Source organism: Hippoglossus stenolepis, chromosome 20 (assembly GCF_022539355.2).
Source record: "Hippoglossus stenolepis isolate QCI-W04-F060 chromosome 20, HSTE1.2, whole genome shotgun sequence".
Taxonomy (NCBI): Eukaryota; Metazoa; Chordata; class Actinopteri; order Pleuronectiformes; family Pleuronectidae; genus Hippoglossus; species Hippoglossus stenolepis.
This window is the reverse complement of record NC_061502.1, coordinates 7,785,893-7,812,608: the sequence shown is the minus strand read 5'-3', so window position 1 is coordinate 7,812,608 and position 26,716 is coordinate 7,785,893. Positions and strand designations below refer to the sequence as shown.

Here is a 26,716-nt window from a genome sequence, read left to right as displayed (position 1 = left end):
TTGTACTTTCTGTGGGTCCCATCTTACTGCGTGTGACCCATATTCCAACCTCTCAGTGGGCCAGTGCCCCTCAGCTCTGAACGTAGGGACCCTTTGTCTCGCGTGTGTTACAACACCTGCTTACACCATTTCTGTTGACCTTGATAAGATGTTAAGATCCCTCGTCCCATAACCGACTCACTTTTAATCTTTCACGATGCACTACTGTGAGCATTAAGCTAAATTGCTGTGCATAATCTTTGAGGAACCACTTACAGGTCTAATAATGTGCTCAGACATCCACTGAAGTCCTGTAACAGAGAACAGCAATATGCCACAGGAGATATCTCTGAAGAGGGGGCAACAAGACAATAATTCTCTTGCTCTCTTCACAGATATCTCCCAAGAAAGTCCGGTCATCCGAAACGCCGTTGCCCAAAGTATGACATCCTCTTCCCTTCTGGTTTCAACCCTTCTTTCTTTTCTTTTTTTTTTTTGTTCAGTCACAACTTTGCTGTTTTGTTTCCACATCTCTCCTCCAGTGCCTGCTGTCATGCATTCAGGTGGAGGTGGTGTGTCAGCAGGAACAGGGAGAAACGCTCGAGAATGACTCCACACACATGACATAACTACATTGCTCTGCCAAGTCTTTTCTTAGACTCCATCTCCACTCTCCTTTTGTTCCATCCGCATGAGCCTCCCCAGAAAAGACTAGATTAACTGTAGCAGCATGCTCCCTTGTTTCTCCCCTTTGCTATGGAGCACTATTGATGATGATGATGATGATGATGATGATGATGATGATGATGATGATGATGATGATGATGATGATGATAATCATAATGATGATGATAATGGTGATGATGATGAGTGCTGAGATATGAAGTGCATGTTGCCATGACAACTGATTCTGCTGTGTTGTGGGCCACCAGAAAATAGGTTATAAAGGGTTCGCACGTGCTAGAAGGACCCTTTCTACAACTCTCCTCGCCTCTCCTCTCACAACGTTCTTCTCTGGTATTTGTTGTATCATTGATGGAGACTTTATCGCTGCCTTCTGAGGAGCTTGTTTGACTATTTGTAGGTGTTTTTGTTCTCATCTGGACGGAGATATTTTGTAAAATGAAGGTCGTGTGGACAGAGATTTGTTTTTGTTTTAAATGAAAGGGAAAATATCAATTCAAAGAAATAATTGCACTAGTGTAGACAAATCCTAAAACTCAAAGAGGACCAACAAGTATGAAAACAGTATTTTATAACTCTAGTTACTCCTGGGATACTATAAGTGGATTTCACAAACGTTATAGTAAAATTTGCATGTGCCGTATCAAAATCACCCAGACTTCCCTCGAGGAAAAATACCCATCTGATTTGTGCTGTAGTCGAAGTCTTTATTAAGGAAAGTAGTTTGATGTTACTTAGAAGTGGGGGTCGCTTCACTTGTCAAATCCAGATGATCTTGCACAGCCCTGTGTGCGCACACAAAGAATGGTATTTATGTTTTTTGTCAATTTAATGAGAGTAGCGTGTATGCACATGCATTGCTAGTGAGTCTGTGTGTGTGTGTGTGTGTGTGTGTGTGTGTGTGTGTGTGTGTGTGTGTGTGTGTGTGTGTGTGTGTGTGTGTGTGTGTGTGTGTGTGTCTGACCCTGACTCTCAAGGTGGGCAGGGATATTTTTAGTGTCTCACCCATGGCCTGATATCCTTCTCCCCTGGTTGCCCTGACACTTGATTGACACAAGGCTTCCTCTGCTTGGCAGACTCCCCAGCCTTGTCCTCTAAGTCTGTGTGTCTGTGTGTGTGTGTGTGTGTGTGTGTGTGTGTGTGTGTGTGTGTGTATGTGTTTATGAACACACCAGGTGGGCATGGGTGAAGTGGTTTCCAGTCTGGCAGACTTCCAGTGCTGTCCCCACCAAACCGGGCAGACAAATAGTAAACTGTAAAAGGTCAACAAAGGTGTGTGTGTGTGTGTGTGTGTGTGTGTGTGTGTGTGTGTGTGTGTGTGTGTGCGTGTTTACGTATGTGCGTGTGTGTGTGTGAGTATGAAATAACTACTACCTCTGCCCTCTGGCTTGTGCGTTCATCGTGCATTCACCCGTCTTGTAGTCTTGTTGTCAGACTGCTCTTCACAGCTGAGCTTTGGTTTTGCTTAAAGCTTTGGCTCTCATCTCTATTCTCTCCCCTCTACCTCCCCCTTCTTCAGCCCCCAGCACACATGCTAATCCAAAACTTGAGGCTAACACCGTAGCCTAACATTATATTTCCATGTTTTAAACATTGTGCTCTTAAAGCTTCTCCATTCTGACAGTGTGAAGTGTTTGATGTTCTGGAGCAAGTGTACCAGAAGTACGTCAACCTCAAAACATGTTTTTTATGTTGCACTTCTTGGTCTGATGTTGACATGCATGGTTCAAGTGTGTCTGTGTAGGTGGGTGTGTGACACAAAGGCTACATGCGTGTTAATGTGTTGCATTCATTAGCACTAGCATTTTGTCGTGGCTATATGAGGTCAGTAATTAGTGTCTAGAAAATGGGTCAAAACTTTTATAACCCGACAATAACTGTGACAAAATAAAGTGCTCAAGAAAGCAGCACGGAAACGGTGGTAATTAGCAACAGGGCTGTTTTAATGGGATTCTAATAAACAGCAAGAGTTTATATCCTTCACACAAGGTCAGGGTCAGTGGTAGACACAGGTCGATTATACTCAGACAGCAACATACTGAGTGAAGATGCATAAACTGTACATCAGTGTCAGTTTGCTGCAGAAAGAGTAAATACGCTAAATGAGAGATAATGTTAGTCCATTTTAATTTTTCCCTCCATTGCATGATTTATATGGGAGCTGTTTAAATACTTTGTCTTGATCCCAGGGCTATCAAACAGCCTCAAGGCATCGACATCAGCCTCAGTGAGCTAGTTAGAGCAAAAAGAAAAAAACAACTTGTGAGGATTTTATAGGAGACCAGCTTATTCCTCGTCATGCTACATTAGCTGTAGCAAAAGAGAGGATAATAAGTGAACCTGGAGGGATCAATGGAATAATTTGTGCATCGTGATCTAAGTTGCATATTTCTCCTTATCTTCAAATAACATGTTCGCCTCCTGAATGAAGTCCAATCCACCCCTCTGATATCGGAACGCATCATTTTATTCGCGTTGTCTCTGACGATAAATCCAACAGAGCAGTAACAGCTCATTTTTTTTAAAAATAACACCTAAATCCATTTTTGATTAATGTGTATTTTGACGCTTACAGCTACAGTGTGAGTAATGATATCAGTTTCAGCCTCACGCCATGCGAGCGGGACGTTAATGTGAGAATAGTTTTACAGCTCGAGTTGATCCACAGGTTTTCATGATTTAAAGACACAGTCTGCAGGAAGGGGAACCAATTCTGGTGCATTAGAACTTCAATTTACACATGCACGTTGATTCTGTGATGAAGGAGGCTGGTGCAATTGGAGATTATCAGATATTTGCGTAATAATGTTTATAGTAGGGATATTCGGGCGGAAGAAATATCCGATATTGACACGTGAGCTGATATGGTTTAGATCCCTGGCTTATTTTTACTTTACAGGTATTGCAGACAACTAGACCACCATCTTTGGAGAAGTAGTCCCAAACCCCACTGCCCGTTCACACTCTTCACAGGAAATTCTGGCCGATGCCGACACTCACCAATATGACTCCAATAAGCCAAAAAACGGCCGATAATATGGGCAAAGTGATAAATCGGTCGGACTCTGTTTTCCTAAATAAAGACTTATGTAAAGTCCAACTTTGGATAGACTCATTTACAGATATAGCAGTCCTTGTTGAGCCTGTATTCTTGTCTTCCTCTTCTCTCTTGTGATCTCTAACATTTCCCAGAAGGACTGCTGACAACCTCCAGTCCACTGCCTACCCGTGTAGGTGGAGAGAGCTGCATGGTGGTATTTCAGATCGCTGCACATAAACATCTCGCTGCTGTCAAACCCATTATAGCCTCACTGAAAATATCTCACCCATAGAGAGAAATGATTTAAAATGCACCCAGATTTGTAAGGTGCACTGCTAGAAGATGCTTATTTAACAGAGTGAAATGTTTTAGTTTACTTCTTTACTATAATTCATGCATAAAAGTTGAATTTCAGTGACTTAAATGACACAAAACGTTTATGTTGTCACTGTGGCTCATAGGGAGACAAAGTAAGCGACAGCACACGACAGCGTGTACAACAGACAAGGTGATAACTAGTAAAGCCCCACTGTAAATGTCAGTGGGTCAGTAATAGCACAGCCACCACAGCCCCCACCAGCTTGATGGCCGGTGACAGAAGTGGAAACTCGATCATCGAGTCGCTTGGTTGCTGTGGGTGTAGAGCGCCCGACTTGCACTCGATCCAGCCTGGAGGCATGCTGCAGCCGGGTTGAGCCACTGGCTATGGCTGGGGGGCGAGGAGTGGTGGAGATCGGGGCCAGGGCCAGTGGGACGAGCGAGGGGCCGAGAGAGCCGGCGAGAGCACAGCTGAGGCAGGTGGTGGGAGTGGTGAGGACCGAGGAGGCGGTGGCAGTTAGACCCCAGGCACAGACGATTCATAAACAGTTACAGGTGGGCTGTTTGAATGTGTGTGTGTTGGTGCGAGCCAAGGCTGCACACTGGTATGCTGGCTATGCAGATTTGACTTCTGCAACAAGTTCCCAGCTCTCTCTGCCAGCACTTTGTGAAAACACACACAGCAGAACAAACCCCGATGGTGCAAGATCGTAACATTTTAATATTGTAACGTGTCCGTTCAGCATTTGTTCTGCTGTTTAGTGCTGACTCCCCAGAGATCAGGTCACATATTTAGACTGTGTTTAAACCTGTTTCTATTCTTGCTGCATTTTCAACACTAAACTGTGACGTTCCATGAATTATAGCCGTGCAATGAGGGAGCAGGTTGTTTCCTCGTGTTTCTTGACAGATGGAGACTCGTGCTCTGTGCGCTGCACGGCAGGAGTTATTTTTGTAGCTTTGCTGGGTTTGCTGCATGTATACATATGGAGCGGAGATAGTGTGTCTGATTTAACAGGGTCACCCAGTCCTTGCTTCAGGGGTAGAAATGCTAACTTGTGTCTTTATTGAATAGGGAAGTGGGCCGTTAGGGCTCTGACATGCACGCACAGAGATGCCAATTCGAGTAGGCGTTTTATTGCAGCGTGTATTAATGATACTGGGCGAGCTCCAAGGCAGTGGACTGCCCAGACTGAGAGGGAAGGAGGTTCTGACAAGAGGTTAAAAGTGAGGCAGGTTCAGAATCTCCAACATGTCCCCTCCTTAAAAGTTCAAGCTCAAACCCATATCAGATTTTATTAGATTCTTTTGTAGGAAGATAAAATATGGATTTAAATTACGTACAACAAGTCATATACAATCTCCTCCACCAGATACACACACACACACACACACACACACACACACACACACACACACACACACACACACACACACACACACACACACACACACACACACACACACACACACACACACACTATTTCTTTGCATAGAATCTGCCAAACTGCCTCTGTGCTCCTGCTCCAGCTCAACATGCACAATGACTGTGGCACTCATTCAACTTCTTAATGGACAGAAGAGAAAGTTGGATGCTGTGATCGATACCCGTTTTAATTTCAAGTTTAATTTGAATTCGGCTCAGTGTGTCTTACATTCCATCTTCCACATTGATCTGTGATGAAACTGGTCAAAGCAGAAATTGACTCGAAGGAAGATAACTCCTGATTGATATGTGTGTCTGAGCATGCATGCATGCACGTGTGTGCGCGCACACACACACACACACACACACACACACACACACACACACATGCAAACGGATAGAGAGAGCATCTGTCTTTCTTGGCACTGAGCTGAAGTGGATGGCATTGATTTAGACCTCTCTCATTCCTTCCTCCTCTCCACTCCTCCTCTCCTCTGCTTTCTCACTTTGTCTTCTTTCGCTGCTGCCATTCACGGTCGCACTCTCACCTCTCACAGAGGCTGCAGAGCCACAGTTGGCGGGTTGGGGTGGAAGGGAATTTTGGCTTTTGGTAACGTGCACCGCATCGTGCCAGGGCAGCTCAAAATGTCCTGGCGAACAACCATCCTTCAGTGTCTGCATGTGGGTTTTTTTGGAAGGACATTTAAACTGTGAATTTTAAATAGCAATAGATTGTTGCAGGAAATTTTTTTTAAATATGAGGTGATTGGTGTGTCACTCTTTTAAAGCTGCAAGTTTGTAATGGATTTGCAGCACACTCCAATTTCTTTAATGAGAAACTGTGACTCTTCAAAAACCTTAATCTTCTTCAACACACTTTGTGACCTATGAATTCAGTATGAATGTGCTTTTGTGATTTCAAAATCAGTGTCATAAGTGAGAACATTCATTCAACATTTGTTTCTCCATCAGCACATGCTACTTAATGACTGGACTTACAGTAGCCTCGTGTGGCCAGAAAGATAAACTACAACTTGCTGTTCAAATCATGCAATTCCTTTTTCCCCCATTGTAAAAAAATATTGAATGGAAATCATGTTTTGCAGTGAGTGCAATGAGTGAGCATCGTTTTTTATTTTTCATGATAAAAACTCATGATATTACAAGAATAAAGTTGTAATTTATTGAGAAAAAAGTCATAATATTTAAAGAAAAAAATTAAAAAAGAGAGAACCATCAAGAATAACTCGTGCTCACCAGAGATTCACTCTCCCCGGATCCAAAATCTTGAACCAATGTCATTGTTTCTTGAGAGACTATGTTTCCTTTGAATGACGCACACTCCTAACCAACGATGACCTCAATCACTAAGAAACATTTCCTCCTCCTCAAAACAGGCAACTTTCTCAAAGTCTGTTTGGTTCTTTTTTCAGAGTCGACAGTTTCTTGAACAAGCATTCTTCACAAATTATTCAAAGTCCCGATATTTATGATAATATGATGCTGATGAGCCAAAGTAAAGTATTCAGTTATTTCTGAATACAAGTAAAAGTAAAAGTCATACTTTCTTTCATCATATTCAGTGTCGATCTGAAGTTATTAACTCACTCTACTGTTTCTTTTAGCTACATGTGAGGTGTGTAATAATAAGTGAAGCAGAGGCAGTTGAATGAGAGGGAAATGGAGTAAAAAGTGAGAGTTGGATGAGGACGGTGGGGGTAGTGATGTGTTGTTGGGGCTGTTAACAGACTGACAGGGCTTAGATTAATGAGCACTGTTGTGTAATTAATCTATAGCGGGCAGCTGTCTGTTTATCAGCCTCTGAGTTGACAAGAAGATAACTGAGGGACGTCTAATTGATCCCCTCCTCCTCCTCTTCTTCTTCTTGCTCTCTGCCTCCTCTCCTCTCTCCTCCTTTACATCAGAAAGTTTCTCAGACAGTGACAGACTTATTTGGAAACTCCTTGGAAAGAAAAGTAATTTAGTTCACATCACTTATCACACAGGGAAAGACAGAGTGCTGCTGTTTGGCTCTGTTTATTATTTTACTGGTATTATGTCTTATGCCTGCTATGTTTCTGAATCAGCCTAAATGTGCCAGTGCTTAGAGGGTTGTCCAGGCTTTACCGCACTAATATGCTTAAGGTCGGGGGATTTGCTCTGACTTTATGTTTGTATTTCATTATGCCCCCTCAGCTAATCCATTTTGCTGGAAATCATCCCTCATTCCACGTGTTTGCACCCTGTGTGACTCATGGATCCTGGAGCTGGTAGTCGAGGCTCTATAACCAGCTGAGGTCAGAGGTGACTGGGTCATACTGGTCTGAGCTGCCGGGAGCTGTGGGGGTCGGAGGCATCGTGTCACTGGAAGAAAAGATAGACACAAACAGTAGCAATGCCAGCTAGAGGCAGGGGCTCCACAGTCTGCCTACAGCAGCATGAGACACATGTACACAATACTTTCTTTACACATTAAGCTCATTGAAAACCTCCATCACAGGTTTCCAAAAGTATACACACCTGCACATGTGACCAAAAACCCCTTGGTCATGAAACCCCTCAGCTGGAGAAATATGCTATTCAAATATATAAGTAGTCATATAGGTTATTCAAACATATTAAAAATGGGATGAAAGCTGTTATATGGGTTGTGCCCAACCTTTTTTTTTGCAAATGATCCATGTCTACTTCAGAAGTTAATCTGAACAGTCTTTCAAAAACGACTGAGAGTAGAGAGAAGTTTAGATAGTGACTAGCAGAGGAAGCTGTATGCTATGTTTCAATATTTTGCAAAGTGAATAACCACATTCCTAACACACTCCTAAAATTGCAGGACAATGGATCCAGTCTGAGTACAATCATATGAACCTTTTGTGTTATTCTCGCTCACACACAGCTGTGTGTAAATCAATTGTAAACTCTGCTTTAATTATTACATAGTTGTTTGTTTTTATTAGTTCAACTTTGACATTTTTCGTTTAAGCTTGACCATTATGATCTCTTTCTTTAATCGTAATGTATTTGAATTACATAAAAAGCATTTTATAAGACCTCCATTCGTGTGTACCACTTAAAACAATTCATACAACTGACTTAACTTATTTAAGATTTTATTTACGAGTACTAATTTACTATTTATACGGTCGGAAAGATAGCTTCATAAAATGTTAGTCTTAAGTCACTTTTAGTGTCTCTGTATTAAGATCACATTAGTCTACTCACTTTTCGACTTATGAGTCAAAGTTCAAAGGACCACTTGACGAACATTCTCCTTCACATTGCTTGTTTTAAATGTTTCGTCAAAAGGAAACACTTCCAAAAATCTTTTGTGCGGACAGAAATGCCCCTGAGATGCACAAACATTTGCTGTAAGACATTGTCTGTAGCAAGATAAACTTCAAGTCAGCTTTGACTGTTACACATGTGACGTGATAGTATTTCTCTTCTGTACAGCCTCCGCTCAGCGTGTTGAGATGATGGTTATTAGCTTCTGTAACTAACAGGCAGCAGGATGGCCTGAGGAAACAGGTCAGCTCGCAGCCTATTAATCATGGAAATGCTCCAAAAAACGCCGCTCCTTGAATAATTTTGTTCACGTTTGCTGAGACCTCATCTAGTTTGGTTAATAACATGTCAAGAAGTGAAAGTGAAAATGTTGCACGTCCTCGGCTGAAGTAATACAGGTGGGTCAACCTGTCAGCTTGCATACTGATCTGAGGTCACATCCCGCCGGGGTTTCTAGGTCAGGATTAGTCATAGTAATTAATATCTGAGATCCGAGATATGTGCCTCAGGGAAACTTATTACCAGAGGCCTCACTGCACTTTGTCTCTTTATCAGTGAAATTAACATCCACATCATTTTATCGCACGCTTATTTTAATTCACAGTAAATGTTCTGGTTCAGGTTTGAAATACTGAGTCGGACCAGCAGAGGGCAGCAGAGCACAAGCTACTTCCTGCTTCTCTCAGAAATGTAACACAAACACTGATGCCATGGGCAAAAAAAAAAAACGTATGGCTCCTTTTCAGATGTTTCACATCACAAAAGCATTTTTTTAATCTCTGAGGAGACACAGGAAAATACAACTGTGTGGTGAATTAGTTTTGGGAAGATCTTTTATTTTAGTATTTACAGTTCTTCATTAATTTCCTGGAAAGGAACTGAAATGGAAGAGAAAAACCATGGAACCATCTGAAAAGAGCAATGTTTTTTATACTAGGAGATCCCTACACTTATCGCACAGTGCAAAAAGGTCAAATTTGATACTAGTCAAACATGAAGATCAGCATAAAATGGATTATAAAGCTATGGACTGTAATATATATATGAATATGTGTTTCTGGGATTTAGTGGAGCAGTTATTTCAATGATTGACCTCTGGAAATCCCGCCAAAATCTTTTAAAAACAAAAACTAGTAAAACTCAGCTCTCAGACCTCTGTTTCTATTTTCTCAATACCTCCCTATGTCTGTGTATACATGTAATTGTTACATCCACTAAGGAGGTTATGTCTTTTTGTGTTTGTCTGTTAGTAAGCATCATTGCACAAAGACTACTGGACAGATTACCAGTGGAAGGTTATGGTATTGGTCAGGGGGCGGATCCTGGATTCTCACAGAATAGTGAATGGATCTTGCTGAAAAATCGGGCATGTATGGACGGCTGATATCTATGAGTGTGTGCAATATGGTGCAGATCCAAATAAAAGTCTAGATCTATTGAATTTAAATGGTTTCATTAGGGGACTGTTGGGCCTTGGTAGAGCTTTGTGCCCTTCTGTTTGTCATTCTCGTTTACAAATGATCTCAAAACTACTAAAACACTCATCCTGGTGATCAGTGCTTCACAGAGAATGAGTTTGGAAGGTGACAAATCAGTAAATAAACCTCTTGTGCTTTTAACACCCAACATCATACATGAAGGGATAGCGTGACCATGTGACCCGTCTAATGTAGAAGCCGTGAAGACTTTTAGAATAATTTGGACATGATTCATGTTATATTTTGATCAGGGAGGGCAGGTTCTTATTCCACAAATAATGCAAAATCATCCACAGAATCTAGGGGAGGGAACAAGTGGTTTCTAGCTTGTAAAAACTGTTATTACAGCGCCACCATGAGGTCAGCTAAGGTAATTCTTTGGGGGAGTTGTAGTTGGTAATGTGTTGAATGTATCTGCCAAGTTTTATGTCTGCAGGTCTTTTCGGATTCTGAGATGTATACAATTAAATGATAATAGTAATAATAATGCCCCTACTACTACTACCACTACTCCTATACTACTATATCTAATTATATAGATATTATATATAAGAACAAATATAATCATCAACATTATAATAACAATAATGATAATAATGATTTTTATTTCTATCGTGCCTTTAAAAATGCTCAAAGATACTTTACATCGATAGGTACAGAAAACACAGAAAGTAAATAAAAGCAAATACAAAAAATAGCAATAAACGCAAAAAGATAAAAAGATAAAATACACATCATAACCACAAATTAGGTGTAATATTTATGGAATAATTACAATTGCAGCGCCGCTATTATTTTAGCTTTGTAGCAGCTTGTTCTCTTTACCTCGTCCATCCAGCAGAGAGGGATAGAGGATAAGAACATCCTATAATCTGAGTACTTACCCGAATCGTGTGAGATCATCTGTTTAAATCCATGTTACGTTCGGCATGAATCCACAGACTGTTGAAAAACGATAGGAGCGATTGTCTCGTGCAGTATCACCTGCATAGATGAGCCTGATACAGAGCAGAGATAATGCACCCAGCTTCTTTTTTTTTATCACTGTGAGTGATGGATGCTTTTACACAAACACCGTCTTTGCTCTTTGTTTATGCATCATCCGTGGTAGTTGGATCATTCATTAGTCGGCACTGTAGGTCATGTTCTGTGCTTATCGAGACTCTCAGTCGTGGGCAGAGTCTTTGTCTCAAGGGCTCGCTGATATTATCTTTCTCAGACGGCAGTGAGGAAGCCTCTGTTCACAAATTGGTAGCTGATGCAAAAGGATATTGCACTTTAGGTGCGGCAGTGGCGGCGGTAGTAGCACGCCGTCGCACAGGAGGGAGAGCGGGCTGTGCGTTTACTGGAGGGACGGTGGTTCGATCCCTCCGGTCTCCTCCAGTCTGCATTTTGAGGTGTCCTTGGACAAGATACTGAACCTTAAATGGATTCGAGCTGATTAGACTAGAATAGTACAATACATTTATCATTTGGTGTGTGTGTGTGTGGGTGTGGGTGTGTGTGAGTGTGTAAATACCCACGCGTGCTTGCCTGCTTGCTGCAGTGTGCTTCGTGACCGAAATTCACAGAGTAGAGGTGGTGTCTGGGATTTAATAGAGACAGAGGGAGACGGAGGGAGACTGTTGCGATGTGGAGGAGGAGAAACAAATACACTCTTTCTGTTGTACTAATACATTTTTCATCATGTACGACTGTATAGAACAACATGACAACAAACATGTCCCAGTGGGAAAAAATATAATTTCTGTGTGTATGTTTGAGTACAGGCAGGATTTGAGAGTGGGTGTCTTGAGTAGGCGGTATTCCACAGCTTGTGTGTGTGTGCGAGGCAGAAAGGGTGAGTGGGGGTGTGGTAGGTTGATGAGCTTTCATGTGTAACTAAAGACACGCGAAGAGGAGGCGTTACACACCTGCCCCTGTTGTGCATGTGTGTGTGTGTGTGTGTGTGTGTGTGTGTGTGTGTGTGTGTGTGTGTGTGTGTGTGTGTATATATAACTTGTTTGCCATTTCTATCCTGTATTTGATGCAGGTATAGGATCGCAAACTGGAATACACTGGAAAATATCTGCAGAACTTAATGGACTAAACCTTGCAACATTTCAAATATATCGGGTTTTAAAGGGATAGTTCACCCAATAATGAAAATTCACTCATTATCTCCTCCCCACTATGCAGATGGAGGGAGGGGGGAAGTGTTTGAGTTCACGAAACACTTTTGGAGTTGCAAGGGCGGACAAGGTTGGAGCCAAATCCAATACAATTGAAGTAAATGGTGAACACTTGTAAAAAGTGTAAAAAAACAACAGAAAAATGTATAATGCCTCCATACTGCTCGTGTGGTAGTGTCCATAAGCCCCGACATTCAAATTCGACTCGAATCAACGTCATTTACACCATCTTTTTAGCCTAGATGTCCTCTGATATCTCCTCCTAGCTACTAACTATCAAGTAATGTCAACAAAATTGTTTTTACATTTAAGCAAAGTTTGTCGGAGCGTATTTCTTTCAAAATGTTATCTCAGAAATGTCAAAAAGAGAAGTTTCAAGAGTGGTTAGCTTTTTCTGTTGATTTACCGCATTTGAAAACTTTTTCATGAGAGTTGCCAATTTTCTCCGACAAAATTCACCTGGGAATTCTTCTTTGAATCAAAGGCTTCTGCTTTAATGTTTGCAGAAGTTGTTTTATATGCAGATTCCGGCAAACTGCAGAAACTCAATCAAATGAAACCGCACTGTGCACAGCTCCATCTCCTCCTGCTCCGGCCTCACAGTTGTCCCGGGACCCTGCTGTCCAGTGAAGCGCAGCCTCCAAACCAGGGTGCTGGCTAGGAGTCACAGGAAGGGCAAGCTCATCAATTATCTCCCCCTCTCTTCCCTCCTCCATCTTCACATCACATCCTCCCTTCATTACCAGCAAGGTTAATCCCCCCTTATCTCCCAACGAGCCTCATTTTTCATGGCTCCTGTTCCACGACACTCCCACCCCCTCTCACCCCTTCAGCACCCTTTCCTTTCTGGGATTCTTCTCTTTCTACGTTCAAAGGCCCTTCTCGGTTTCTTCTTCACTGTTTTTGCATCATTCTGCCTATTTCTTGGTCACTTCTCCCGCATATGCTATTTACTCTTCTCATTTCCCATCAATCATTTTCCCATTATCTTCTTTCCTTTCCTTACTTTTACTTTCCTTTCCTCTCCTTTAGCTTCACTTTCCTTTCCTTTCATAGTCGTTCCTCTCCTCTCCTCTTTCTTTCTTCTCCTCTCCTCTCCTCTCCTCTCCTCTCCTCTCCTCTCCTCTCCTCTCCTCTCCTGTGCTTACCTTGAACTGGCCGTGGTGAGTGGAGAGAGTAGATCTATTACAGCTTATCACCAAAGGACAGGCCAACGCTGCACGCTCGTGAAATATGGCTGCTGTCACAGCCGCCGCTGAACACAACCTGTGCACAAGGCTCACAGAGCTGTAAGGACGGCGGTGGGGGAAGTGAGAGGGGAGAGGAGAACGGGGGAGGGGGGCACAGAAGCCAGTATCAGCTACCTATTTTCAAATGAACGTGGAGATTTCCAGGGCCGATGCCGGGACGTTTGACAGTGATTTGGCACACAATTAACCTGGTCTCCTTCTCCCCTCTGCTCCTCCATCACCTCCTCAGCTTTCATTCACCCCCTTGTTCTCCCGTCGACTCTCTCCAGCCGCGGTACCTGTCACGCTCTGTGACACAGTCTTATTGATTCTGAACCAAATGGAGATGATGATGTTTTATTAGATAACTGACACTCCCCGCTGTAGTCTGCCAATTGAATTAGCTGAATCACCAACATCCATATAGAGCAACGCGATGTGACTCATTTTAGGATTCACTCAAAGCTCTGTTTAGAGGAGATGAGGGGATAACTCTCATCACAAGAACAGCAGCATTTATTTTTGGTAGAAGATTTATTTGCATTCATTAATATCCTTTATGCCTTGAGTCTTATTTCCTAAAGAAAATGCAGTGTAGCAAAATGAAACAGACCCATGTGCGAGTTTTAATATGTTTTGTGATTTCACGATGTCAGCCCAAGTCTGCTCCGTGCACTGCAACATCTGTCCGGAGCCTGATAGATTTCTACCCATCGACCTGTTTTAAAAGACCATCCGTCCTGCAGCCTCAGCCCCTCAGCCAGACTTAACTCACTGCTTTTATAGGCCATTTCACCTTGGGTTCCAGTTCATGGCACCAAGCAGCCAATGGCTCTCACACAGAGGAGAGCAAGTGGAGTGTTAAAGAAGGAGAGGGGGGGGATGTACCAAGTCACAAAATAGAGGAGAGAAATAAAATTTGTAAGAAATAGCAGAGGGCTCCGAAGAGAGCCCTCCTACTTTTACATTGAAACTATAATCTGCTCTGTAGAAAAAGCAAAACAGAAAGGGAACTAGTACAACTAAAAAATGAAAGCTGCCCTTGGAGATGTTAAATACAAGGAAAGGGCTGTCACCATGGTAACCTGCACTAATAATTCAATGTAATTCATGTAATTGAGTAATATATGCATATTCCATTTAGAGATGTACCACTATACTGTTTTCTTCTGGTTTGAGGAGTACGCAAATCTGGGTACGATCCTACACCACGTCTCTAAAGTATTTTTGTTCCACCCAGATTAAAAAGCAATTTTCTATTCCTCTTCGCGACTGAAATTTTTGTATTTGTGCTATACTGCCATTGGAAAGTACTGTTTTTAGAATGGTAGTGTAGCATTTAGAATTATCTATACTACCGTTAATTCTTTTATTTATTTATTTGGGTTCTTTTTCAGTTAAGACTGTCAAACTAGATAATAACATAAGTTATATGGCATTTATTCTTTGTATTTCTTTGTTTTTGAAAAGATTTAACGCGATCCAGGTCAACAATGATAACAATCATCCCTTCCATACAGGGTTAGTAGCAGACAGCTGTTCAAATAGATAATATATAAGTTGTTGGTGTCAGATCGGTACTCGGTATCGGCTGATACACAAAGTCTAGGAATCGGAATCGTGAAGGGAAAAATGGTATTTCAAAATCTCTTATGTCATCGAATCATAATAGGGAACTATTTGTGCTTTTTTGCGTTTTTTTTCTACTTTGCTCTGATTTGCAGAGACTGGCAGACTCAGCTAAAATCATAAACGTGGCAGCAAAGGAGATTTAACTCACCTAAAAGAACCTATATCTTAAAGTGTATCTTTGAGCAAAACTCTGACCTTCCTGTTGACGACTGGAATTGAAGAGAGGTTGCCTTTATAAGGATCAATCAAGTCTTAGGAAATGATAATCCTGCCTCTATAGACTGTGTGAGCCACAGTCTCATGGATGAATGAGACGACAGCAGGGCAGTTTGCAGGTAGCCGAGTGAAGGCTACTAAATGTATCCCTGTGTCAACACAATGTTTGCTCAGTGTTGATGATTATCCCGGCTTTTCTGAGACTCTGCCTCAGCACATGTGACACGGACAAACCGTGAAAGAGACAAGTATGACAGCCATGTGACGGACAGCGAGGCGTGAGCGCTGTCAAAGGGTGTCTCGCAACTTGCTGATGTGACAGTGTCGGGGCTAATGTGCAGTTCAGCAAACACCCTCTGATGTGGAAAAGGCTAACGAGTGTGGAACAGGCGAACAATACAGTAGGTCTGTCGTAGTAAGGCTTCACAAAAGGCTGCTCCAGTGGGGATTCAAACAGCTGTGAAACTGGCAGGCTCGGTTCAAGTTAACGTAATAACTACTTGAATTTAGTTGAAGACATTCTTGGAAATATAACATTCAGAATTTGTAGGGAACTAGTGCAATGCCTAAGAGTAGCTGTTCACCTTGAAGTTTCAGTGACGCTAGACTCCCCAAACTTGAAAATCATGTTGTCATTGCTGTTACAGGGAAAAAAAAACATTGTCTCAGACGCGCTGATCCACAAAGTCACTTACGTTGATGAGTCCCAGTTGCCGCTACTGCAGAGCACTGGTCACCATTTAGAGTTTATTCATATTGAGCGTATCGCATATCCAAATTGAGCCAAATTCAACACTGCACTTCCTTGGGTCCTTAACAATACACATAAGATGAATGGTTTAGATAGAATAGAATAGTTGCAGGCTTTTGAAAACCTCACAAGTATGCATTGGGTAGTAATTTTTGTGAATAGTCAGCTGAAAACTGACTGAAACCATAAAAACATCAAGATGTAAATACAAATGCTCCCATGATGTACACCATGGATACGAGGAGAGGAAAAGAAAGTAGGGATGTCGAAGCACACAAGGATTTGTAAGAGAACTGAGATTGTACAAAATATAACAACTGACAAGATGTTGATGGGAGGATTTATTGCTTGAAGTACTGGGAGGCTGTATAATACAGAGAAAACACCACTGCAACACGGCCGCAGATACGAAAATAAAATTTTGCAGTTTTGTTTGATCACGACAAAAAGCTCTCAATTAGATTATGTAAGATTTTGAAATTCAAATAATCCCCACAGCTCAGCCTCCTCTCAGCCCTCAGCAGTCACGCAACATGTTTCCATTGTTCTAATGCAGTCCTTCCTGTCATGTCCAAGAGGGAGAGGAGATAAAAGCCGTGTGTCTGCGGCCAGGCGGCTTTTGCCATCGCTCTGGTGGGTTTTTTTTTTACCGTGTGGAGGTGGTTAACAGTCCACATGAAAAAATAAGCAGTGCACACACACACACCATGCGTACAGCTGTGGCACCAGTTCCCCATGACTCACGACACAGCCGTGTAAAGGGCTTAACACAAGGTAGGAGGGGATAAGCAGCACCCCTGATGTTTAAGCTGCCGATGCTTTGAAGCAGATGTGAGCATACGTGTTCAGTCTCTCTCTCTCCTCCTCGCCCTCTCTCAGTTTGTGTGTGCAAGCGCATGCTCGCGTGCCTCACGAGCTCCGAAACCACACGTCACGACTATTAATGTTTCCTGATCAGCCCGCTGAAAATGAAGCTAATCTGTTACAAGGGAAATGGGGCAGGAATTTTCTCCTTAAACCCACCAGTGGTTTCCTTTTATCATCCGAGATATCCCGCAATTTATCTTCATGCATCTTCTAGCTGCATCCCATCTCACAACAACTAGTGGTTGTGTAGACCAATGCCTGCTGATCCTCTCAGGTGACAAACACCAGCATTCATTTATCGCAAGTTATGATTCCTTTCATACTTGTCACAAAGCCCTGATACACACTCATTGAAATTCCGGTCTTGAAAATGTATGTTTTTAGTTCATTTAAGTGGAATTTCAATTCATCTTTCTATTTTCAGCCAAGAATGATTGAACTGAAATCAAATGTCCTGCAACCCACAGTATCAGGGCTGTCTCCATCAATCTCTCAGGCAGCACACTCTCTGCATGTTAAGTGTAAATGTGTTTGTTCTTCTTGTAGACCATCGTTCGAGGTAACCGGCCACCCAAAGACGCATCCATCAACGGCCTGCTGGAAGAGTTCGACAACATCTCAGTGACACGCTCCAACTCCCTGCGCAAAGAGAGTCCCCCAGGGGCCCACCAGGCTGGAAGCAGCTCCAAACCCTCAGGCAGTGGTCATCCCAACGCCCCGGAGGAGAACGGATTCAACCACTACTACTCCCGCTACTCCTGTGACTTAGACAGCGCCAGCAGGGACTTCTCGCTGGATCCTGGCAAGCCCAGCTTCTCCATAGATGGGGACTGGGCAGTGGGGAGGCACTATCGATTCACCAAGCAGAATGGCCACTCGCACCCCATACGCAGCCACTTCTACCCAGACGCCATGCCCCAAAAATCAGACTATGGCAAGTTGCCGCCGGACTATCACACCTACCTGGAGAGCAAAGGGCGCTCAGCCGATGAGGTGGCCTCCACCGTGGGGAGCGGGGTGGGTTCCAGTGGCTACTATCGGGCGTCTGTGGGGGGCTCGTCCAGTCAGGACTACCGGGACACTTCAGTGGGCACGCCGTCTCGTGCCTCACTACACAGTGAGCAGATCAACTACCCAGACAGTGAGTGGAGCTATGGTGGCCTGCGGGACGAATACGAAAAGCGACCCAAGAGTTCCTATGTGACGCAGACAAGCCCTACGCCAGCTATCAGGCAGCGATCTCGGTCAGGCTCCGGGCTGCAGGAGCCAAATGTCCCCTATGCAGCCAGCGGCGCTTTCAAGCACCCTCCACAGGCCCATCCATACAGCTCCTACACCTACCCTCGCCTCTCGGAGAGTCTCGCTAACTCACAGACCATAGCTAAGGTAACTACAACAAAACCCCAACCTATGCACTATTTATGCAACATGTATGAATTTATATAAAAGGCCGAGTCATCGATGAAAATAGTTGTGACAAGGATTTTAGCAGTGTTTACTCTGTACTGCAGAGCATATTTTAGAAGGTGCCAAATTGCAGTGGCTGTCCAGGAAACAGGTTTCAACACAACCCTGACAAGTGTGTAGAAACATTTCAGAGAAAATTACACAGATGTGTGCCCACATTTAGTCCCACCTTCCGTCCACCTGCAGTCGCTTTTCAAATATTCCTCCCTTTTCCCCTCCACTCTCTCTGCCCATGTTTCTCTCACAGTCTCTCTTTGTACATTTCTTTTCTGGTCCTCTTGCCAGATAGACGGTGTCAGCAGCTAATCTACTCTTCTCTAAAGGATGCAGCCACTGCCACATACAGAATTAGCCCTCTTCAGTTGCCACTGTCTCGGCACACAGATCAATTAATACTCAGGTTGACCATCGACCAGAAAGCTCTGAATTACACAGACCAGACCCAGAAAAGCACAAAGGAATGTAGTGAAGAAAGAAAGAGGTGAGAGGCAGTGACATGGCAGGAAAATGAAAAGGGAATTAGATCCTCAGAACCTCAAGTAGACGACTGAATCAGAGCAGAACTGACAAAAACTGTAATGTTTTGGTACTAATTGTGTTGTTTTACTGTGATAAATGTTATGTACCTCACCTGCTACTGCTACTGCTACTACTACAATAAATATCAAAGAATCTTTAAATGTGCACATCATAAAATAGCATTATGAATAACTCTCACGAAAAGGAGTAACTTACAAGAGCACATACATAAAGTTATTTTCTGGGACGTGATGTTCCAAAGGTGTCATGACAAATCTGAAATAATAATATCTAAGAGAGACGTAAATCGGAGTAACCTGCACACGGTTTTTAAGATTTGTGCAGAGGCCTCATATCTGTAGTTTGCATGACCTGCAGACAATAGAATGATTTCTGACTTAGGCTTCTGTAGAAAGATTGACAATAATAATGACAACACGAGGTACTGAGAATTGTACTTAGGCTTACAAAAAATACAACATTTAATTATTTTGTATACCCTCAACAGAAACTGCAGTGGAATATTATATATTTGAGTTTGCCAGATTCATCATTACGACACATCATTTATATTATTTATTATACCGTCAGTAAAATCAAAAGTCAAAAATCAAATCAAAGATCATTGGTGTCAATAATGGAAATAATTATCTAAGGGACAAGGTTCAGGTCAGGTTAAACTGTTACAATGATTTTATTAACACAGCAGGTTCATCTTCTTTACGAAGATGAGACACTACACACACATATGACTCTTCCTAACCAAAGATTTGAACCAAAGTTAAGTTCAGCAGAATGCCAAAGATACAAAAATGTAAACTGTGCAGTAAATGTAAATTGACAGACTTGATTACGAGTAAAATTGCCCAGCAGCGTGACCTGATATTGACGTTTCACAGGCTATTGCTTCCCCCTGTGTAAGAAACAGCTTCACTGTAAGCACTAGTGGCAGAGAGTGTGATGCCGGCTGTGATGTTCTCCAGTGGAGCTGTGGGAGAGCCAGGGACACCCAAGAGATTTTCCCACACAGACTCCGAGAGCAAACAAACGTCCCACGCTTTAGTGGCTGTGTAATGTAACCATATGTTTCCAGTTGTGATTCTTTTATGCCAATATTATGATACAGAACTGCCTTTTAGCTGTGGGACATATTAGAATACTGCAGGTTAGTAGAGGATGTTAGCGGGGGGGGGCAAAATATGCTGCGAGTCAATGCCACAGCAGGGGTTTGGTCACTTCCTTTGTATCGTTCTCCGAAGCGTTCAGTGCCCCATTAGGTCCGTTATACAGGAGTGTGTACTGCTCTCCAATATCCCCCCTTCACACCCAGTGAGTCCAGTAGCTGAGAGGAGAACTGGGTTTTGCTGATGTAGATCCCAGGGTGCCTTGATGAAATACCATTTAACCTGCATGCTTCAGTAAATAGCTACTCAGTAAAAAAAACAAGAACGCAAGAGTATGCAGGATTGAAAGTGATGCAGGGAGAGGTCATTTTTTTCTTATATATTCTTTATTATCCCCATTTTCTGAGTTTCTTTTTCTTGAGGAGGCACATTTGCTTTTCTGGAAATGTATAAAGTTTGTAGGCAATGTAAATATTTAGGACTTAACTCATCCACAGTTTGTGTAATGATCCAAAAAGACAGAAAATGCTGTAGGAACAAAATCCCTCTGACTATGTTTGGTGTATTTTTGTTAATAGATTTGATGTTTAATTGGTTGTTTATGTGTTTAAATGAAATGAATGAGGCTGTGATGAAGTGCGGTGGTGGAATCAATGTGCCCTAATTTGCCTTGTAGTGTTTGAAGATTTTTCAGCGGTGATAAGGGGAAAAGAAACAAGGCGTCATCTGGCAGCTTAAGAATCACTATTCTTCTCGGCTCATGGACCCTGTAACAAACCCACCCCTCTCTATCCTCTCTCCTTCTCCGCCTTTTCTTCCTCTTCCCTCATTCAGCCTGCTCACACCACTGAAGTAAATCCTTCTCGTTCCCCGCTGTTGTTGGGAGCCAGTGGGGATGTAACAGTAGACAGCCCAGAGACTCGGCCACACACAGACACATGCACACACACAAAGACACAAACAAACACACTCCCTCTCTCCTCCTTCCATTCTCCTCCTCCTCTCTCTTTCTCTCTGTTTGGTGGCGAGTCTGAGCTCAGTGCCGCAGCTCTCGGTGACAAATTGATGTTGCGGCACTTTCCCTTTCTGCAGCCTTAGCATAAAACTGGCCGAACGATGTTCCACCGCGGAATTCAATTTCACAGTTGAGTTAGGTTGTTGATTACCCTGCCAAACTCAGATTAATGCACGTTTAACCAACATGGATCAGGAGACCCCTGGCTGACAGCCAGCCAGTGGTACCGGCCAATGATAGTGGGGCGCTAGGCTAGGCCGGCCCAGTGGCAGCCCGCCTCTCCCCCACACACACACACACACACCTGCCTTGAGTGATTGATTAAAAGAGTTCATACCATGTAATTATACACCATTCTAACATATCAGTGCTCCTCCTCCTCCTGCCCTGTGTGCGTGCGTGAGCGTGTGTGTCTTTTTGTGTGTGTGTGTGTCTTTGTGTAAGTGTAAAAGAAGGCACACAGAGAGAGAAACAAATACAAGGAATGATTTTTCTCTTATTCTGAGAATGTATGACTTAAAAAACCTGCTGGTTGAAGAGCATATTTTGGAGCTGTTGCAAACGTTATTTACTTTAATCTCTGCATGGTGGAGTTAGCGTGATCCACTGCTAACGACTATCTTTGTCTATTGATATTTTGTTATTGCACTGTACCTTTTTCTTTTCTTTATATGCAGGCTGTAGCTTAATTCATGAAAATGACTGTGGCTGTTTGTATATGATGAAGCTGAACATGCAAAATTGATTTCACTATTTTAGCCAAGTTAGGCACATTTCTATGTTTGCATCACTCTTCCATCCATTATACTGTGGTTTAGACAAGTCAATCTATCCTTTTCCTGTTTTCTATTAGCTATGGGCACAGAAAGACAGGTTCCACCTTTATACACTGACACTGTGTGATGCTGACTATAAAGTCACTGAGTGATGAAATCAGTACTGGTGTTGTCATTTGTGTCGTGTGTGTGTGTGTGTGTGTGTGTGTGTGTGTGTGTGTGTGTGTGTGTGTGTGTGTGTGTGTGTGCGTGTGCGTGCCAAGTGTGTACACCAGGCCTTTGATGAGTCAGATCATTTAAGTTGAGTCATACAACTGAGCTTTTAATAGGTCTTTCTAGAGCTTTTCTAGACTCAACATTCTCTCTTTTGTTGTGTGTGTGTGTGTGTGTGTGTGTGTGTGTGTGTGTGTGTGTGTGTGTGTGTGTGTGTGTGTGTGTGTGTGTGTGCGTACGCTCACGTGTTTCTGGGATCTTGAGGAAGAGGTGTGTCCCAGATCTGGGTTCTCTCTTGGCTCCTAGTTGATGAATGGAGCAGCTGAGGAGCATTGTGGGATACTAATGATAAAGTATGGCCCCTGTCCTCTCGACTAAATGATATCCATTAAGTTTGTCGAGGGCCAACGTACCTGCTGACTTACCTAGAAGTAGAGCCGACATTTTACTGTGTGTGCTCATGCATGTATTATTCAGCGCTTAGGAACGCCATAACTCGGGAATAGTACAGGAGATTTTCACCATATTTGCTGAAAGTTAGTCATATTTCTAGTTATTTTTAAATTTTGAGCTCAATCAATTAAATAACCTTGTCATTTCTGTCTCCTCCAGGGTGACTATGAGCGTCCATCACGTGACGGCAGTCCCCAGGTTATGGGCGGTGACACCTACCCCCGAGGGCCTCTTAAGCTACCTCAGAGCCACTCCAAGCCACCAGGCTACCCCCCAGCACACTTACCCTACCCCCCTGTCTTTCACCATTACAAACCCTCACCCTACCATCACCCTCCCTCCCAGCCGAGCCCACCGTACACCCCTCAGGTACAGTATGTTCACAGTCAGAACGTTTAGAGCTGGTACAGTTTCCCAAATTCAATAACTGCAGGAAAACATTAATAACATTGTATTTTTGCTATACCTGTGTTTCCATCCAGGGGGCGTACTCACAGCCTTCATCACCTTACATCCCCCCGGGGGCCTATCCCCCTCCCTCCTGGGGGTCTAGCTCGGACACCCAACCCTCTAGAGTCTCCCACGAGCAGTTCAGAGCTGCACTTCAGCTGGTGGTCAACCCAGGTCAGATATGGGAAATGAAATGAGAGTGATACTGAAATGCTTCAGGTGCCTGGTGCTCAATTAAAACTGAGCTGGGTTTGTGTTTCGCTACAGGCGACCCTCGGGAATACCTGGACAGCTTTATCAAGATCGGCGAGGGCTCCACGGGTATCGTGTGCATCGCCAGCGAGAAACACAGCGGCAAGCAGGTGGCTGTGAAGAAGATGGACCTCAGGAAACAGCAGAGGAGAGAGCTGCTCTTCAATGAGGTGAGAGAGACTGACGGATTAACTGGTGCTGGATCCAGTGAATGATAGGCACTCCTCAAAACTACTCACGTGTGAGATCAGAGCTCTGACTGGCTCAAACAAGCAGCAGCAGAGATGAAACCAGTTCAAGTCGCATCATTAAAGAGGATTTTATGCCAAATAGATGGAAATAAATCTCCCTATCCCTCAGAGTTACAGGAGCCTGCTTATTAATGAATAATACAAGTTTAAATTTCTTCTATTTCCCTGTTCATGTCCATCCAAACACACATTTTACTTCCATAATAAAATGTATTTACTGAAAACCAAACTGTGTTCATGTTGCAAACCTTAGGCAACAAATTAATTCATGGCTAATTCTATTTATGGCTCAGCAACTATTGAAAATGAGCTCTGTGTCATTTGCACTTGCACTGAAATAAAACATATGAATATATGCTGGTATGCATGCAAACATGTGTGTACAGTGAACACTGATCTGAAGCTGTGGGTGTTCAGCTGAGAACTAATTTGGTTTATGTAATCTCATTAATTGCTGAATGTAATCCTTTTATAGTTCTGCCTCCACTTGAGTTAAATTAATAAATTATAGAAATTACATGAATAAATTAAATAAAGTAATGAAATAGTGGATCATGTCTTTACAACATATTTAACGTTCATTCTGATACAGTAATTAAATTGATACACACACACACTGAATACACACAGAATATATAATTTTTAGGCCACGGTTTGAAATAGCTCGACATCATGACACATTCCAATGAAAACACATCATTTAAAAGAAAATTAAATGTAAAAATATATGACAATTAGGCAAAGTTTGGTGAAAAAGCCACAGTGCAATTATTGTGGACAATATCACGACTTGCAGTTGGGTTATAATAAAAATAAATAAAAATAATAAAGTGTTATTTTGAGTGTGATTGCTTGGTTATCAAAGAAAATGTATATTTCATGCACATACCAACTTATAAACTTGTGGAGAAAAATACAAAATCCTAATAAAAAACCCTTAATCCACAGTATTTTATTAAATCAAATCGCAGCTTTTTGCGGTTATATAATAGAACAAGCTAACATTGTGATTTTGATTATAATAATCATGTAGCAACAGTTAAAATCTGTCTCCCTGTGTTTCAGGTGGTGATTATGAGGGACTACCACCATGAGAACGTGGTGGACATGTACAACAGCTACCTGGTGGGAGACGAGCTGTGGGTCGTGATGGAGTTCCTGGAGGGTGGGGCGCTCACTGACATTGTGACTCACACCAGGTAACCTTGAATGTAGAAATCCAGTATAGCATACTGAGGTGTAAAATAAGGAGAGAAAAGTCCTGAGGTGAACTCTGTAGTCCAACAGTAACAATCACAGAAGTAAACGAGGTAGAGGGAGTTCTAAGCTCCAGAGTGTTAGCACTAAACAGGACCACCCCTTCTTTAGATGAATGACGAGTCCAAAGTAAAATCAATCACCTCTAAAATGAATCACCAACTATAACAGAACAGGAGTACCAATTAAAGGAATAGTTTGACATTTTGGGAAGCACACTTCTTCGCTTACTTGCAAAGAGATTAGGCGATCTAGATACCACTACACCCAGGGGACAGCTAGTTTAGCAGATAGGCTGCAAGCAGAGGTGACAAGCTTGTTTGTCTCTGTGCGAAGGTAATCGGCCTTCTAAACATAGACTGTACAGTTTATAAAGATGGACGACGCCTCTCCATTGACTCTCATTGTGCAAAAGTGAAGCCAAATTATCCTGGATAACAGGTTTCAACATCTTGGGCTTTTGACGTGGTGTGGAGCTGCGGTATCAAAATCTCGCACAGTCTCAGCTGTCAACACTGATTCACCCCATTTTTATAGCATCAAATAACTAAGTTAACATACTAAAACATATTTTAACAATTGAACATAAATCTGTGTAATAAGATCTCCCGAAAATGACAGAAACCGTCAATGGGAACATTTAATTTTTTTGTTTGGTCCATGTCCCATGGACTAACATGGAGGAGGCAGGGCTCATGACCTATTCTGCAGCCACCAGGGGGCGAGCAAGATGATTTGGTTTAATTTTGGGAATTGGTCATGTCGTCCATCTTTATATACAGTCAATGCTTCAAACATGTCTGCAGGACACTAATGGACATCTGATCTCTTTTGGTTGATTAGCTGGCAACCAGGAGTTTTTACAAACACAATTCAACATGGTCAGTTTTATAGCTGCTAGTAGGCATGTTCCATTTGGACAGATCTAGGCTAGCTGTTTCCCTCTGCTTCAAGCCTTTGTGCTAAGCTAGGCTAATTAACCCCTTGCTGCTGCATGTTTTTTTAATGGACAGACATGAGAGTGGTATCAATCTCCTTCTCTGGATCTCGGAAAGAAAGACAATGAGCACATTTCCCAAAATGACAAACTGTCACGATAAAACCTAAACAGCTGCTTTTGGACACACTCCAATGAAGGAGGACTGAAAAGGGTGGTATGTGCATAAGTAAATAAAAGAGATAGAAGCCAATGTGACATAGAGTCAGACTGAGATAGCAGCCACATGGGAGAAGGTTCACATCCTCCATTTTTACTTGTTATGTCTGAATGAAGTAAATAAGTGAGCATGGGTTGTTAACAAAATCATGTGGACATTTGATGTGCACTACACTTTGGAAAATTCACAAAGCTACGTGATTTCACAAGACGAGCAGGGAAATCAAGCAGGTGGGTTGTTATCCAGTCCTGGTGTTGGTAGTTTTTCAAGATAATTGTTCTCCAACTTTCCTTAATTGCTTCTCTGTTGTTGAGTCGTGCTTTCGAAGCTGCCACCTCATTGTTTTAAGTTTACTTTGTGTCTGGTGTTTAATTACAGTCATTTGTGTGGAGTGTCAGAATTAGCACTGTGCGGTGTCGGATGCTAATAACACGCTCTGCTGAGGCTTTGAGTGTTCGGTGTGTGTGTGTGTGTGTGTGTGTGTGTGTGTGTGTGTGTGTGTGTGTGTGCGTGCTGTGCGTTGCGTGTGTGCGTGTGCGTGTGTGTGTGTGTGTGCGAGAGAGAGTTTCAGTACATATGTGCATGTACTAATAGATATCTCAGTGAACAGGATATTATTGGGCACACGTTTGTCTTTAACTCGCTCTCTTTGTCATCGTCTCTCACTCACAGCCACTCCATGTGTTTGATGTATATTGAAATAAAT

General features: G+C 42.6%; 1 protein-coding gene across 4 annotated transcripts in view; it reads left to right on the top strand.

The window, feature by feature from the left end:
* pak5 (p21 protein (Cdc42/Rac)-activated kinase 5) overlaps window positions 1-26,716 on the top strand; it is a 66,646-nt gene that overhangs the window by 34,379 nt on the left and 5,551 nt on the right. For 2 of the 4 annotated variants that reach the window (XM_035143695.2, XM_035143692.2), the window contains exons 3-8: window positions 375-419; window positions 17,623-18,462; window positions 22,803-23,012; window positions 23,126-23,267; window positions 23,361-23,515; window positions 24,662-24,795. In XM_035143695.2, coding sequence (XP_034999586.1) covers window positions 375-419; window positions 17,623-18,462; window positions 22,803-23,012; window positions 23,126-23,267; window positions 23,361-23,515; window positions 24,662-24,795 — 1,526 coding nt within the window. Of the gene's footprint in view, window positions 1-374; window positions 420-4,315; window positions 4,577-17,622; window positions 18,463-22,802; window positions 23,013-23,125; window positions 23,268-23,360; window positions 23,516-24,661; window positions 24,796-26,716 lie in introns of those variants that run through there. The other 2 variants (XM_035143696.2, XM_035143694.2) reach the window with 2 other exon arrangements.